Source organism: Cetorhinus maximus, chromosome 3 (genome assembly GCF_964194155.1).
Source record: "Cetorhinus maximus chromosome 3, sCetMax3.hap1.1, whole genome shotgun sequence".
In the NCBI taxonomy this organism is placed as follows: domain Eukaryota; kingdom Metazoa; phylum Chordata; class Chondrichthyes; order Lamniformes; family Cetorhinidae; genus Cetorhinus; species Cetorhinus maximus.
The window spans coordinates 136440221-136458062 of NC_135881.1; the positions used below are offsets into that span (position 1 = coordinate 136440221).

Consider the following 17842-nt stretch of genomic DNA (forward strand, 5'->3'; position numbering starts at 1 on the left):
TCATTAAGCAAATGATAGGACATGCCATCCACTTTTGGCGTACATGAATAGCACAGAAACAAATGGTTGGCCCTCCTATCAACTGTGTTTCAATGCCATCTCATTGTATGAAAGATGAAAGGTCTTGGATTTGCAAGTGTTTCTAGCAAAGATATTTCGGCCTAATGCACGTTTATCAGGATTAGCCCCATGTATAGGTAGCTGGACTTTTAAATTCTCTGCAGCTCACCAGCTGGCTAAAACGTCATCTACAACTCTCTCATAAAGGAATTCATTGGATACATCTACAAAAAAAAAGTTCTCAACACACAATGGATAATCCATCAATAAATAAACATTCAGTACAAGGACTAAAACAATTGAAGAGCGCACTCAGTAGAGCGTATACTCGGCCACACTGTGTGAACTCAACATTACTACAGTTATGCAGCTCTTCCTTTTCCCTGTCTGGTTGATGCTGTCAAACTAAAAAGCTGAAAAAAGGAATCTTTGTATTAAGAGCTTCCATCTCACCCAGGATGCTTCAGGCCAATCCATATCCAACAATTTGCTCTGAAAACTCTGCTCACATTTTGACAGCTGTGACAAATTCCACCTCAGCAGCTGAGACAATCCATAATATCCTAACTAAACCAACCTACAAGATTCTAAAAAAAATAGTCAAATTGCCCCAACTCTCAATGTTAACAGGTCTTTTTAAAAAGTTCCACGACCCGGATTTACATCTTTGCTAAAAACTAATCAGTTCTTCCTTGGGCCACATTCTATCTATGTACCCAAGTGTTTTGGAAATCTGTCCATTATTTTTTGAGATATATTGTTTACAGGCAAACAGACTAATGGGGCAAAAAGATTACTTCCGCCCAACCTCCGTGATGGAGGTAATAATTCAATTTAATTTACTTTTAGAAAACATTAGGGGCACGAAATTTGGATCTCTAGCATTGCTGTTAAGGAAGCCAGTGGTTCTCTGAGTGGGATGTAGCAGAGCCTTTGCCCATTTCTGGCATGGCCTGCATGGTGTCCCATGGAAGGGTGCTCACATGCACGTCCACTGCATGTACCTGAACCCTCCCAACTGATGCTGCCATGACATCAAACAGCCATAGTGACTGATTTGATGCTCTGTTTACAACTTGGACCACACAGAACCATTCATATTTGATGTCACTCACCAAAGAACATCTCTTCTGCTGTAAGGCAGGTCCAGCACTGTTATTTAAAGGCCAGGCTCTCAACATGCAGGTATGGCAATTTAGAATAACTTCTGCTATTGCAAATTCTCTGGAAATAGTGTCGGCTGTTTTGGAAGTGTTATTGGATTTGGCAATGAGTGTTGCTGCATCCTTACAGGGAGGGCAAAGGGTTTGGTGATCTGTCCACGCAAAGATTGCAATAGGTATGGGGAAGGCAGCTGCAGTGTCTCTAAGTCTGCAACACGACAGGGAGATGAAACAGAGGCTGCGGAGAGGGCAAGCTCTGCACAACGCCCTCTTCCAGCTGGGAGACAGACTCCTCTATGCTCCTTGACAATAACTGCAGCCTCTCTGACAGGTCAGCCAATGCACCCTATCAAGATCCCTGTAGCAGAATGCATTTGCACCTCATTCCCCTTGGTGAGCTGTCACAATCTATCTTTTCCCTTGGCCACTGGCTGCAGTCCACTCATATCCAGTGACTCACCAGGCTGGATTTTACCTCACCAAACCCACACAGTTGCGGAGGGGCTCTTGTCTTTTAAAGAGACAGGCGCTCTGAGGGCAACTGAATACACTTTGGACACATGGAAAACGCAGCTGGGGTCTCTCAAACAGCCGAGGCGGGGTTCCCCCCAGAGTTGAGAAGGGGAATAAAGCAGGAACATCCCATCAACCGCAATGTTCTCAGCAAACTCGGTTGTCACGGTCTCTTTTGCTGCCAGCCCAATGTTGAGGGGAACCATCTCCTCCATAGAGTTCAGGAGATGCAGGCATGTCTGTCCAGAGCCACTTCTGTTCAGTTCCTTCCTATTTTGTGACACTATCCTGCAGACAGGGGGTAGAATGTCAATGATTATGTTGCACAGTGTTTGGGTGTAGTTCCTAACACAGCTGAGTAGCTGGATGTATGAGGAATCAGCAGGAGCTGGGTGTGAGGTTAGCAGCATTGCTAGGTGTGTGAAGGTGAGGTGGAGATTTTTAATTTGTCCATGAGATCCGGGCACCACTGGCTTGACCAGCATTTATTGCCCATCCCTAATTGCCTTTTAGAAGGTGGTGGTGAGCTGCCTTCTTGAACCGCTGTAGTCCATGTGGTATAGGAACACCCACAGTGCTGTTAGGGTGGGAGTTCCAGGATTTTGACCCAGCGATATTGAAGGAACGGCGATATGTTTCCAAATCAAGATGGTGTGTGGCTTGGAGGAGAACTTGTAGGTGGTGATGTTCCCATGTGTCTGCTGCCCTTGTCCTTCTAGGTAGTAGAGGTTGCAGGTTTGGAAGATGCTGCTGAAGGAGCCTTCGTGAGTTGCTGCAGTGCATCTTGTAGATGGTACATGCTGTTGCCACTGTGCATTGGTGGTGGAGTGAATGATGAACATGGTGGATGTGGTGCCAAACAAGCAGCTGCTCTTTCCTGTATGGTGTCAAGCTTTTTGAATGTTGTTGGAGCCACACTCATCCAGGCAAGTGGAGAGTATTCCATCACACTCCTGACTTGTGCCTTGTAGATGGTGGACAGGCTTTGGGGAGTCAGGAGGTGAGTTACTTGTCGCAGAATTCCCAGCCTCTGACCTGCTCTTTTAGCTACAGTATTTATAGTCCAGTTCAGCTTCAGGTCAATAGTAACCCCCAGGATGTTGATAGTGTGAGATTCAGTGATGGTAATGCCATTGAATTTCAAAGGAAGATGGTTAGATTCTCTCTTGTTGGAGATGGTCATTGCCTGGCACTCTTGTGGCATGAATGTTATTTGCCATTTATCAGCCCAAGCCTGAATATTGTCCATGTCTTGCTGCATATGGACATGGACTGCTTCAGTATCTGAGGAGTCGCAAATGGTGCTAAACATTGTGCAATCATCAGCAAACATCCCCACTTCTGGAAGGATGTTCATGGAAGGAAGATCATTGATGAAGCAGCTGAAGGTGGTTGGGCCTAGGACACTACACTGAGGAACTCCTGCAGCAATATCCCAGGGCTGAGATGATTGACCTCCAACAACCACAACCATCTTCCTTTGTGCTAGGTATAACTCCAACAAGTGGGGAGTTTTCCCTCAATTCCCATTTACTTCATTTTTGCTAGGCCTCCTTGACGCCACACTCTGTTAAATTGGAATATCTGTAATATCTGGATGTTAGGTGTGAGTTCTGAGTGCGATGGAGTTCTGCTGAGTGAGTGATGGGGATGTGGTATATTATACAACACTTGAGGTTACTGTTGTGGTGGGTAGATGTCATATGAAGATGCATTCACTGAACTTGACCACCACGTGAGGTCATTAGACTTTTTGTGGCACTGTTGCTAGGTCCTTGGGGCTAGATCCTCAGCATTGACCTCACTGGTCACCTGCTCTCACTCCTTTCTCAGGATTTGACTTGAGGGCCTCCTGCCTCCTGCAGAAACATGAATATTCTTCAGTTGACCTCCTACATCAAAACCTCCAGCACAGTGTACCTAGGAATCCTCTCTCTTCCCTGATGCTTTATTTTTGCAGCTCATCCATGCAGCCAGTATCAGTACAGACAACTAGCAGCAGCTGCCTTTCTTGAGTGCAGCTCACCCTTAAAAGGGACACACTGCCTTTAAGAAGAGGAGACTCACTGCACCACATGCTATCTGCACACTTGGTCCCTGCAGAGCTTGTTTGTTCAAGCAGCTTGCTGTCTAGGTCCCACTTGGGCCAATGTTATAATCAGGTAAATGAAGAGGCAGCACCAAATTTGCATGCTGCCTACCTCCATGTCTCACGGGCACAGGCTGGTTGTCCAAAAAATGGCATGCCCAATTATTAGCTCAAGCTCATAAAATGAGTAACGACGTAGCTGATTCCAGAGAAATCACCTGCAGATAAAAGGAACCATCAGATTAGAAAATAGTGAATATAATTGCTCTGTTCAAGAAATGAAATGAAAGTCGCCATAGCTCAGAGCACCATTGGCTACTCTCTCATTAGAGACGACTGGTGGTGAGCTTAACCTGAGGGTCACCACACCTCAGGTGAGGTGCGTGGTTGAGAAGGCAGGGCCTTTATGGATGACCTCAGCCCGTATGGGGATTGAACCACGCTACTGGTGTCACTCCATCACAAACCAGCTGTCCAGAAAGGAGGGAGACTGAAAGCAGGAAACCTCAGGTTAGTTGGTTTAACATCTTTCATAGGGAAAATGCTAGATCTATTATTGATGATATAGCTGCAACATCATGCTAAGTTAATAGTTATGACAGATCTATTGTCTGGTATATTACTTGCTGAACTGTGTGCTCGCTTTGTCCTCCAATTTATCCTCCCAATCTTCTGTTCTGCTGATATGCAACCGGTATTACCTGCTACACCATTGCTCTGGGGCAGTAAACCTGTCTGTACTATTCAGATTTTCCACAGATGTGGTAATGCTTTTAAACTTTATTAAATTCACTAACCTCAGGTCTGACCTGAAAATATTCCCCTTTCCAATTTAATGCTGAATATAGCACAATTTCCTTATTGTCAATCTCAACAATCAAGGAACAGACTTTTAATTCACTATTCAGATAATCCTTGCTAATCATCCTTTCTGGATGGGGTAAGAATTCTCAGCCGGTGCTAAGTAGAGAGGAATGTTCTTTTAATATTTTCTACTGGTGTAATACTACGTTTTACTTTACTGCTAAAATTAGTAATGAAGGAAAAAGCTTCATCTATAGTCCATTTTACTGTTCAAAACATTATAAAGTGACAGTGTCTGCAAAAAGCCTCCCTTGTTTTTAATGCTACCCATTCAGCCTATTTATGTACCATTGATTAAGGACATTGAAAAAAATCTTACTTCAGACCACTTTAAATTATTTCCAGTTTCAACACTTAAAAACATCCTTTTCTCCCTCTGTCTCCCTGCCTTTAGTTTTTTTCTGGTTATGCCTGGGGAATATAAAACAAGAAATATAATACAGTACCAAGGAAACATGTCGGGGCATGACATCACAAATCTTATCAGGGTTCAACTTTCGCTCCAGACAGTTAGAGAGTAAATCATGCCAATAGGTTATTTATGTCTACAAATATGCCAAATTTGCTTGTGATATAATTAAACTGTGGAAATAGAAATTCAGTGACCTTTTTTGAACAGGAATTATAAGAGGAGTTAGAATCTAAGAGGACATGCTGCAAAAGAATACCAAATCTAGAAGCTGTCTCTGTTGGATGGTCAATAGCTTGTGGTTTAAAATAGAAATGAGAAGTTTTTTTTTTCTCTCTCCTGAATTAGTGAAAACTTTTTGTGGAGCATCCAATCACAGTGCTCCTATATTAAGAAGTCAACTAAAATATGAAGACTCTTTCAGGAAATAGATTGGACTCCGGCATGACTAACTTTTGGCAGTCTCCTTATAATATCAAGGAAATTATTTTGTCTGACTTTCTTTTAGCTCATTGAACCCAAATCAAAATGGTGTTGACTAAAGGCCACAATCTCAAAACTGATGTTCAAACAGGCAATACCTGCATAAAAAATATTTATTCTATAAGATCCAGGGACTGATATTAACTTTGTGCAAGTGGGTGGATTTTGAGCGAGTTAAAATCTCACCCTTGGATTTGAATCGGTTTGCAACCATAATTCAGAATATCTGTCAGGCCAGAATTTTGACATCGGCATGCAGAGCCAGGCCTGGCATGCCAACATATAAAATGACGCGCGGTGATGTCGGGCGTGCATCCCAATGTCAGCGTGCGTCATTTAGATATTACATTTGGCGGGCATGCACCAGAGGTGGCTGCACGCTCGCCGAACTGTCAACAGCCTAATAAGGCCATTAAAAACCCAATTAAAGTACCTATCAACACTGCCTTAAGGTTGGTGGGCAGGTGAAGAGCCCAAGTGGCCTTCGCGTTTTTCAGGAAACCTCATCCACGGGTGGGATGAGGTTTCCTGAAGGTTTTATTAAATAAATAAATATTTTTTGCACAATTCATAAACATGTCCCAGCTCATGTGACACTGTCACATGAGGGGATATGTCTAAATAATTTTTAACATTATTATTTCTAACCATTTATTATGTACTTAATCTCCCTGAGTCACGGAGCTGCCTCAGGGGGAAGTCTGCGCTCTTTTGCACGCGTGCGCGCTGGTCTTGACTCTCGCTCCTTCCCCGGCCTGCACAGGTAGTGCTGAGCGCTCCCTTAATTGGCCCGCCCACGTAAAATGGCGGCGTGCAGCCAATTGTGGGCGGCAATCGGCTCTGTACACACCTGCACTCGTGCCCATACCCAACCGGCCTGCCCGACAAACAGAAAATTCTCCCCTCACTGTACTATTATTCACAAAATCTATACTGCCTGTAAATTCAGATGTATTATCATTTTATTTCTAATAGTAACAAAAAGTTAAATTTAGAATTAAAGGAGGGAATTGTGTAATCCCAAAAATGAACAATACAAAAAGGGCAAGCAGGGTAATTTATTTCCATGTAACATGATTGCACTAGAAACAGTGTGACAGCGAAACACTGTAAAATTTGTCTAAAGGAAAGTAGAATATAGAACAGTAGAAATTTGTAGCACAGCATAACCTTGCCAGTGTCAGCTTTTTGTGAAAGCAGTCCAAAATTACTGTTCGCTCCTCCTAATCCTGTATCTTCCTCTGTTTCAAATGTTTATCCCAACCTCTTTCTTCACTCCCTTGGGCATAATTTAAAATCGGTATTCCCTTGTCAGTGACTCCCCAACCAGAAGAAATAACCTTTCCCTATTCACCCATACAAGGTTCTTGACAATTTATAAAATCTTGAAGAAATCTCTTCTTTGCTGTCTCTGCTAATTTGGCGTAAATAATCTCAGTGTCTCAAAGTCTCTTCTCATTACTCTAGGTTTTTGTTCTTATCATTGAGATGATTTTGAGCCTTCTGCAATCCTCTGTCTTTAATAGGATGCAAGAAACAGCAGATCCTTACTGTGATTGAACAAAATTATTGTTATCCCTACACTATGTGCCCTTATTATAAGACCAAAATGCCTTTTTTTATGACTTTGCTCATGAGCATCCATACTTGAAAAATTTATTTCCGACAGGGTAGTTCATCAAAGTCTAGCCACGCTACAGTTCCGTTTAGCATCATATATTTTACTGACAGTTGAACTAGTCTTCTCTGAGATCTGAGTGAATAATTTTAACTGGGTTTGACATAGAATAATTTGCATTGAGATTTAAGACATAATTCTTCTCTGAACTACTAGAGGAGATTGAAGATTTGAGAGGTGATTCATCAGAGATTTTAAAGCTGATTCCTCATTGTAATATTATTCTATGGTGACTATCTAGCAAAAATGTCTATTTTGTAAGCTTGAAAATTAAGACAGAGTCTAATAGAACAATAGAACATTAGGACATAACAGAAGATTAGAATTTAATTCAAAGCATGTCTTAAAGCAAGTCACAGAGTGGGGGTGAGGGCAGATGATGGTTGACAATTGTCTGCTCCTATGTGCTAGAAGCCCCATTTATTGAACAAAACCTGTTACCTGTTACAAAAATGCAGTTTAGTTGCTTGCATAAGACCCTAACCCCTAGACTGCATTACAAGAGATGTCTCTTTAAGTGAAGGTGGACACCCAAGAAATGGCCTCAAATGGAGGAATGCAACAGAGCGTGATCCAGAGCAGTCAGTCAGTGAGTCCCAGGTGAAGCAAATGCTATTTAAATAGACTAAAAAGTGTGGGGTGGGGGAAGGGAAATGGAGAAATATGAAGGCAACCAAAAAAGTTTTTTTTCCCCAATGGACCAATCAGCAACATTATTTTTTGTTCATTTGTGGGATGTGAGCCGTGTTGGTAAGGCCAGCATTTTGCTGTCCATCCTTGATCCAACTGCGTGGCTAGATCATTTCCGAGGACAGCTAAAAGCCAACCACATTGCAATGGGTCTGGAGTCAAATGTAGGCCAGACTGGGTAAGGATGGCAGATTTCCTTTCCTGGAGGGCATTAGTGAACCAGATGGGTTTTTATGGCAACCTGGTATTTTCATGATCACTATTACTGAGGCTAACTTTTTGGACTGGATTTTCATTCTACAGGTGGGTAACAGGAGTCGGGAAATTTTCCAGATCGGCGTGCCTGCTTTGGGAGAAAGTGCCTGTAAAGGTGGGATTTTCGTGTCAGAGGAGTGGGTGAAGTCAGGCCTGCCGCACCTGGGAATAGTTTAGAAGCAGCCACATGGGCTTCTGAGTGGTGAGATGGGCTGGTTAAAAGGCCCGCCTCGGTGCTCTGGGACTTCATCCCGTTGTTTTATTTAATATTAGGCCCTCCTTCCCTCACCCCTCACACCCTGTCACTCACCCTCCAAGCCCAATCCATGCCAACTCATGCCCCTCTACCTTCCCCATGGCACCTCATACCCTCCATGCCAAATTATGACCCTCCATCACACTCCCATGGCCCTCATACCCTCCATACCAACCTATGGCACTTGCATGCCCATGTATACACTATGTACAGAACCAACGAACCCAATAGTAACAATGGCATGTGTGGAAAAAGTCAAAAACGGTCATTCAATCGGGACTTTCTCTTAAAAAATTGCTTTTACCACAGCCTTAAAAAACTATCAATCATCACACCTATGTAGCATCAATAGCAGAAACTGCAGGCACTTGACACATTTTTATCTGGTATAAATAAACATTGTACAATTGACAAAATAGATCCTAGAGAAAGAGTTGTAAATCAAGAAATGTTTTCCCTTGGGCACACTTGTTTTAACAGACTAATGGATGTCTTGGCTGTCAGCCAGTAGTCAATTTGTGTGGAAACAAATACTTATTCACTTACCACATCAAAGAGAGATGGTCCTTTCATAACTTCTTAAAACTGTCAACATAGCCCCCGCTGAGATAAGTGGTTCCTTGGCTGTTGAAACTCAGTCAGCTATTCATAATAAGCTCAGCTATCAAAATACAAAGCCTTGGAAATTTAACCAATGGACTTTGTCAAACTGAAGAACAGATAGCCTTTTTTTTCAAAGCACAGATGGTGTATTTTCCATTTCAAAGCAGATGGCCTGTCAATCAATGGAGTGGAGCAGGTGGCTTCAAAGGTAATGATCTTTGGACATTTAAAACTCAGTCCAAAACATGACAGGAGTGTTTCCCAGCACATTTTTCTCCAGTTTTGAATGCATTAGGGCACTTTTTCCTCTGGGAAAAGTGCTCTAATGCATCTCAATAATTAAACAATGCTGATTAATTTAATGGTCACATTTCTTATCAGGACAGAGCCTGATGAATCACTGTAGTTAAAACACATTTATATTATAATACAGCATCTAACAGTGTCATGTGAAGTTGTCAAAACCTTTAACATTCACCTGTCGTAATGTTCCCAACTCCTCAGCAGGCTTCCCCTAGTGGTCTTGAATTCTCCAAAGAATCATTTTTTTTTTTAGAGCTTCCAGTACTCACACCAGCACACAAAAATAATGGGAGTCGAGATCGGGGATTGGTGGTGGGATGGGGATGGTTTGAAATTCAAACTTCCTCTTGAGCTCACATGGCAACCCTGACTTCAGAAGAGGTGTGAGTTGCAACCTGAGGTCTTCCCAATCAGAAAAAAGGCAGCACAAAAATAGTACAGGGTCAGGAAGGCGCTGTAAATTTGAAATTACTGCAAAAAATTCTAAGATTTGTCATCTCCAACCTCAATCTCACCTCCATAACCAGACAAATATCCAGCTTATTATGTTTCTCTTCAAAATATTTACCTTTTTAACCTTAATATTTGATCTTAAAGAGATCTAAACTACTTGGTGCTAAAATCCTCCTTGGTATGCCATTCTGGAAACCTTCCAATCAGATGTAAGATTCCTTACATCTGGCTCTAATCTACCTCTCTTCAGTTTGTACTCGGGTCTCCCTGTCCTGGCGTCGCATACCAATTCCTCTATAATCCTGAGCTTTATGAATTTGCAATCTCAACCATGTTCTCTGTTTCTTCTCCAATGCAAAGATTCTCTGCACTATGCCCATTCATATATATTTTATTCTCTAATTACCACTCATTTATATAGCTCTAATTTGCATATTTGAAGGCTCTGTTGGGCCTGATTGAGGTAAGAAATCACTGCATAATAACTTTATAAAATGCTGAGAAATGTATTGAATATTATAGGAATAGCTCTCTCTCCCTTATAAAGAAAGCTCCCATAGCAATTTTCTGGGCTGACAAATACAAGACAGCAAAGGCTGTTATCTCTGTCAAGGATGTGTCTCTAGCATAGCCACTAGAAAAAAACATTGCTAATCTTGATTGGGGTGGGTAGGAGGGGGTGGGAGGTGAAGTCATGAGCCATATGTGAACCACCTCTCTGAAGGTTAAACAGGATGCCCCAGGAAGCGATGAGCCACAAGATGACTTCATAGACTTCAAATGGAAATAGGATGGATTACCTTGAATATCTGTCCCTTGTCAATGGACAGATGAATAAATGATTGGCATAGCCTCCCAGAAATAAGATATAGAAACAGACTCTTGAGAGGGAAAAACAACACTTCAGATGGTAGAAAGCTTCTCGAGGTGGACTGATACTGATTCCAGCCTAAGACTTTGGCTAGCTCAAGAAGGTGGAAGAAAACAGAAGAAACTGCAACTTCCAACCCTCGCCCAGGAAATGACGAAGAGTTTGCTGATATCTCAGGCGACTCAAGGAGGCAAAGACCAACGAGAGAAGTCGACTGGTGTTTGCAAAAAGTCAAGAGACTGTCACTTCCAGCCACGGAGATCAGCTTCATCCATCTGTTTGTCTGATCTGGGACTAGTAAACCATTCTGAGAAGACTGCCACCCTCAGCCACAGAGCTCAGCTTCCCCCATCCATTTGTCCAATTCGGGACTAGTAAACCATCCTCACTTGTTATGGGTTCTCTGCCTATTTAGATTAGGTATCATATTTCAACCTTTGCTTCTTAATAAACTACCTTAAAATCACTTATGAATCCTTGACTGCCTATTTTGGGAATATGTGACCCTGAACCCTAAATCTTACAATGACTCTAAACATGGGTTTTTTTTTTCTATTTTGTTAATTCTGAGCTCAAGCAGACTGCTCTGATAACTAATCATGCTAAGTTCAAATGAATCGGGTCTTCTCAACCATGAAAAGATGTAAATGATCAGTGAAATGTCCAAACTGACTTTCAATGTCTGAAGCATATTGGATCAAAGACTCTGGGTTTCAATCTACATCTCCCTGTCCTGCTGTCCTGTGAATTTAATGTCCTGAGTGCTAGGTTTAGCACAATAATCACATATTTAACATATATTAATCCAAGGTTCTTCCATGACGGTATCATCAGGAATCCTAAAATGTTGCAGCTATAGTGCCTCCTATCTGAACATTGTAAAGACAAAATCTAAGAGCAGAATCTTAAAGTTTAACAAGTGGAAAAGTAGATAAATCTTAGCAGCAGAATGGAAGGAGAGGAAGCAACTACAGCACCCTCTTCCTCCATGGAGGGTATCACAGAGTCATTAGTATTGCAGCCAGACCCTATACTGTCATCTTTCACATGCTGGTTCACAATTGGTTGTAAAGGAAATCTGTTGGCAACCTGGGCCCCAACTCCCTGCCTCTTGGCTGGGGAAGGAATAGTGAGCAGTGGTTCCAGCAGGAGTTGGGGGGAGCAATTCTTGGCCACACAGTGAGGCCACAGCAAGTTTCATGGTATAGATTTTTAATCATTCTCCACTGAAAATTACCTGATTTTAGGTAGAATCAGAGGACAATCCTTCCCCCTGCTTCATGATGTATTCAACACACTTTAATTGACAATAACCAGCAGTGACATCTTTTGCTAATTTTCTCTTGCATGGCCTAAAACCTTTTGTATTTGCATATTGCTAATTGAACATTAGAAAGCCTTCTGATGGAAGCAATCACATTGCAGCAATTACACTCTTATATTGTTTTGTTGCATCCAATGAAAATATCCTAGACAGTCTGAAATGAAAGCAGCCATTATGTTTCTACATCGGGAGTGCTTAATGGATGGAACAGAGCCCAGGACCTGAGACCAGCTGTAATGTTCCAGCCAGGATCACATAACCTAGAGCAAACAAGGAATGGGACCTTAAGCCATCTGTTCCACATGACTTCATGTGACAGTAAATGGTGCCGTTATCAAGTAAGCCACAGAAAGACTGGGTGGAAGCTTTCCTTCCAAGTATTTTTCAAGGGAGCCATATATGTTGTTTGGTAGAATCTGTTTTCTGTGTTTAATGATATCTGTTTTTGTTAACTACTCACACAACAGTGAACCCTGAACCATCATGCAAAATATAAAGAAAAATTGGAAATAATGTAATAGATAGAAGGGAAAAAATTCTTACAGATTTTCCTCTCTTTCCAGGTCTACCAACAGGTCCTCTGTGTCCAGGGGCTCCAGACTCTCCCTTTGGACCCATTTCGCCCTTTTATCAAGAAAAATATATTATTTTAAAATGTTAGGTTCTTGATATATCATTGTTACTCTTCACAGTTTTATTGACATTTGTAAAACCCCAATTCTTATTCATCATTTGTACCATAACACTGAAGAAAAGAATTCCATAGATTCATATTTTGAGCACCACCTAAAATCTATGATTTTGAATTAATATCCATTTGTATTCTTACCGGTAATTTCAAAATCACTAGTACTTAAGTTACACTGTCTATCACTTGTAAAACCAAGCATGCTGGCACAAGATTTGCCCAAAAGATACTTTAATACCTCTCTTTACATCTCTGCTCCCTCCACCTCCTCACCCACCCATCCTCACACACACACAGACAAAGGTAGCAGGTATGAAAGAAATTTGCCAATCTCTGGAGTTTGAGCACCTCGGAATATCCCAGGGGCACTGGGAGCAAGATTCAAGCCCATGTCCCTTTAGAGAGGGTGGGCCTTGGCATTTTCCAACAGTACTTGGGAAACTTTAGGTGTATTTTTAAATAGTTTCAGCAAATTCTTTTTGAATGTTTGTCAGATTATACACAATGTATGTTTTAGTTGTCAGTTGGATAGAAAAAAAACATGACAATTAAAGAAGCTGGAAAAATTGTTTCTCTAATTTGATTGATTTCTTTTCTAGAAACTACAAGATCCTCATTGGTGTCACTAGGAACAAAATTGACCTGTTGCTTTCTATGACTTGCTGGTTCTTGATTGGTAGTTCACCTGTCTACTGGTTAAGGATTAGAAGTTTTTCCTACCTGTCTAAATTTAAACTAATTGGCAGAGTTAAAGGAGGATGGTGAGGTGCAAGTGCAATGGATACTGTGGGCAGAATTTAATGAGAGTGGCAGGTTGCTTGATGTCCGCCACCAGAACCGGTGACATCTCTGCCAACCAGATTTCCATGAGCCCAGAGGGATTTAGGTTCCTAGTTATCAGCGGGAATGCTGCTGCCAAGCTCCCAACTCCAGGGGGAACATTTAATTGCTGCACTTCCCTGAGCAGGGCGGGAATCCTGCCCAGAGTACCGTCAACCAATCAGAGCCAATCTGCACCCTCTCAGCCGAATAAATGGCCCCTCCCTCCTCAGGACTTGTCTCCAAGGGGAGCATTAAATTACACCGTGTGTGTGTGTGTGTGTGTGTGTGTGTGCAATTCTTTGAAGTTCTTCCGTACACTACATACTTGAGAAATGATGTAGGCAGTTTTATTTTATTATTACTCCATGGCCTGAATGTTTAGGTCAGTGGGCGGGTGTGATCAGCGGGCCCAGGAGTGGCCGGGAAACAAACCGCTGAACGCGATTGGCCCCTGACTATGATTTCACGCTGGCTGGCCAATTTATGGCCAGCCAGCGGGAAACGCGCGGTGAGAAGCTCAGCTCTGCTGGTGTGGGGGCGGGAAGAGGGCGGGCGCTGACGTCGGTGCGGGCGTGGACAAACGCTGACAGAAAGCTCCCTGAAGGCAGGGAGCTGCCTCACGGAGCTGAAGGCCTGAAAATAAAGTTTTTAAAATCAGGGAAAAAAATGTGCAAGCAGCATAGTCACCTGACCATACACATAGTAAAAATGCTGTCCGTAGATTTTTCTTCGTCTTTCATGTAATAACGGAAACCTCATCCCGCCCATGGATGAGGTTTAATGAAAAATGCAAAGTCCGCCTGGCCAATTTGCCCGTCCGCCAACTGTAAGATTGGGCAGACCACGAAAAACCAGAGACAATTGCACCTTTAATTGCCATAAATGGCCTTTTAATTGTTGGCAGGTGCGCTTCCGACTTTTGCATGCACCTGCCAACTGAAATATCGCACGGGTGTGAGGCGCTTGTCCGATGTTATCTTGCGCGATTTCGCATCCAATTGGGTCAGGTGCACACCCACCCGCCGAGCTAAAAATTCTGCCCCATGTGTTCCATTGGCGCATGTGTTATGGTAACCAGGATACATCTCAGGGTTGCATTGTGATTTAGGCAACTTTACTGGGAGTCTGACCTGGAAGTGCGTACTTCACCAACTCTCACCCTCACCTTTTAAAGACACCAAATAAAGCATCTTGTGGGCCAATTAGCGGCCACCTGGTGGTAAGCCAACCAAATAGGAAAGGGAAGAGTGGGCAGTGCACCAAATTGGGCCTCCTTGGCTGGACGTCCAGGGAGTGAGGGGGCAGGCCCCGAACCGGAGGTTGGTCAAGACCACCCATTTAAAGGCACCCTGGCACGGGTTTCTGGCATCTACACTATCATTAGTGGTTTTCAGACCAAAGTTTTGACCCAGAAGTGTGAAATCCTCTGAATTATTGGAGCGGCAGCAGTGAATCAGTGGAGTCGCACAACTGGCTGAAGTGAGTTTGGAGAAAGGCCTCGGGGTGGTGAGATTCCAAGGGAACAAAGCTTTCTCCTGCAAAGATAGTGCTGAAGGTAGGGGGAGCGGCGCGGTCGGAAACTATGCACTGTGGCAGGAGCGAAGCATTGATAGCTTTTGATTTTAAAGGCTTTCTGAATTCAGAGAGGAATGTGTGTCTCAATGTTGAAGGACCTAGGGTTCAAACTCTGCTTACCATCTTGCAACGTTGCAAGTGTGCGTTTTTAAGCAGCATGTCTCTCTGAAGTCACCTGAAATGATACTGTTGCCCTCCAGTCTCCTTGTTCAATTCCCCCACAGGTAAAACATCAGCAGCAGCAGCCACCAGTCCTGAGGGACCAAAGTTAACCTCTGAGGAGGAGGAGGGAGCCCCGGAGCATGCAGCGTCACAGCTTTTCAGAGCACCGTGCGCCAGTGTGGATGCACACACCTCAGTGGGCATGCGTGAGTGAGCTCTCAGGAATCCACAGACTGGTGTGAGCACATCACAGTGACAAGATCAGCTAATGGAGACTGACATGGAGCAACCCTCTGGCAGTCTGAGGAGAGCTGGAGATGACCTAGATGCTGAGCCCCAAGTTGAAAACGAGCCTCTGCAGCCGTCAGTCAGGTGGCAGATGCTGGTTGTGCAGCGTGAGGTACATGAAGATGTGGCAGAGATTCCAAAGGGGGCTGCACACACTGTCACGGACAGAGGAGTCCATCCAGGCCATGAGCGTTGCAATTGCCTGCTCTTCAGAATGCATGGCTTCCTCCATTGAGAGACCAAACCCAGCAGCTCACTGATGGGATACTGGGTATGTGTTCTGACCTGCATTTTATCAGCTTGTCTCTGAGTTCCGATGCCCAGGGCCAGGATGAGAAGTGGACGAGGAGCCTGGAGTCACAGCCAGGTCCTGGTTCCTCTCAGGACAGCAGGGAGGGTCAAACAGCTGAGGATAAGCAGCTGCTGTCACCATCGGGGGGACCTCTCAGGATGCTTCTGATGGGGACAGCATCTCGTCCACCCCTCTGCCATTGATATAAATGCCTTTGAGTGTCGCAGTGACAGATGAGCCTCCTATACCACTGTGCAGAAGACCCCAACCACACCGAGGCTCTCATGGCCTCAGGTGACCACGGAACGCCCGCCAAAGTCATCCCAGGCAAAGGAGAATAAGGATCAGCAGCCTGTATCCAGCACAGGGGGCGGGGGATGGGGGGAGCACCACGTAGTAGTACCCGGAGAAGATTTAAGACACATCAAGACACATTAGTCACACATGGGTTCACAACAGTGATTGTTCAGTCCAGAGTTATGAAAACTATTGAATCATTTTGTTATTACATAATTGTTCTTTTCACTTGATTTCCTGCTGCATTAGGGTTTCATGTGTATGATGTGCTGGTTTTGGTTTGGATCGACCACATGCTGTTAAGAGAGATTGTGCTTATGTGGGTCCCTCTTATTGGTCTAATTTGATACCTCTACATTGACACATCCACAGGCAGACCTTGTGTTGATGCATGGGATATACCAACAAAAAAAGCGATTTTGGTCAAGATGTTATAGTTGAGCAGAAGACACATTGCTATTGGAATCTTCGCAGTATTAGAGAATCTTGCATCTCTTGGGCATCAAAAACATGCTGTGCACCAGTGTGCTCAACTTGGTGGCATGGCTCACCCTCCTCATTATCAGAGGATGTGGCTCTCTCTATCAGATCCTCCCTCTGCCAGGGCTTCCCTGCACTGGAGGGCCAGGTTGTGTGAGGCACAGCAGACCATGACCATGAATGAGATTCTAGCAGCAGCATATTGCAGAGCGCCACCTGAGTGGCTCTGGTGGATGTGTGCCTATCGTTATACCTCCTCTCAGGCTCTGTGCATGGATTTCTCATCGGCTCATTAGCCATTTCTTGAGGGTGTAATCTTTATCAACCAGAAGCCAGGTATCAAAAGGTTTCGAGCCACTAGACATCCTTGCTACCTGGGAGTGCCTAAGTATGTATGAATCGTGACTGCTCCCCGGGAGGAGCTTTTATTGCAACACGTGCGCACTCAATTATGCTTTGCACCCTCAGAAATCCAGCCATGGCTGCAAAGCCTCTGGTTCTTTCTGCTTGACTGGTGTTGTCACTGGTAACTGAGATAATGCATGGGCATCCGTAAAAACCTTTACGCAGTCATGGGCTGCAGGCTGTGAAATTCTGCTATGTATTTTTGTTCCTTGATGGGATGTGGGCATTGCTGGCAAGGCTAGCATTCGTTACCCATCCCTAATTGCCGTTGAAGTGAGTGGCTTGCGAGGCCATTTCAGGGCAGTTAAGTGTCAACCACAGTGCTGTGGGTCTGGAGTCACATGTAGGCCAGACCAGGTAAGGATGGCAGATTTCCTTCCCGAATGGACATTCATGAACAAGATGGATTTTCACGACAATCAATGATAGTTTCGTTACACCATGACTGAGATCAGCTTTCAGTTCCAGATTTAACTTGAATTCCACCACCAACCATGGTGAGATTTGAACCCATGTCCACAAAGTATTAGCCTGGGTCTCTGGATTACTGGTCCAGGTGACATTATCACTACACCATGACCTCCCCCATCTCCACATGATGCCTGGAATAATCCAGAGGCAAAAAGAAAATCAAAACCAGAGCTACTTTTAATACCACAGTCACTACATGGCCACCAACACAAGGAGACAATCTCCCCAGACAGCATGTCACACAGGAATGTGACTATATCCCTTAAGAGATGCAGTTTCTAAAACACTGTCATTTGGACATCTGGAGGTGTGTCATCCTCACCCTGTAGACATGGTTGGTAGGATAGT

The 17842-nt window shown here is 43.7% G+C and overlaps 1 protein-coding gene across 1 annotated transcript in view; it reads right to left on the reverse strand.

Moving 5' to 3' along the window:
- colq (collagen-like tail subunit (single strand of homotrimer) of asymmetric acetylcholinesterase) overlaps nt 1-17842 on the reverse strand; it is a 111640-nt gene that overhangs the window by 17455 nt on the left and 76343 nt on the right. The window contains exon 11 of the mRNA XM_078539039.1: nt 12558-12638. Within this exon, the coding sequence (XP_078395165.1) occupies nt 12558-12638 (81 nt within the window). The remainder of the gene's footprint in view (nt 1-12557; nt 12639-17842) is intronic.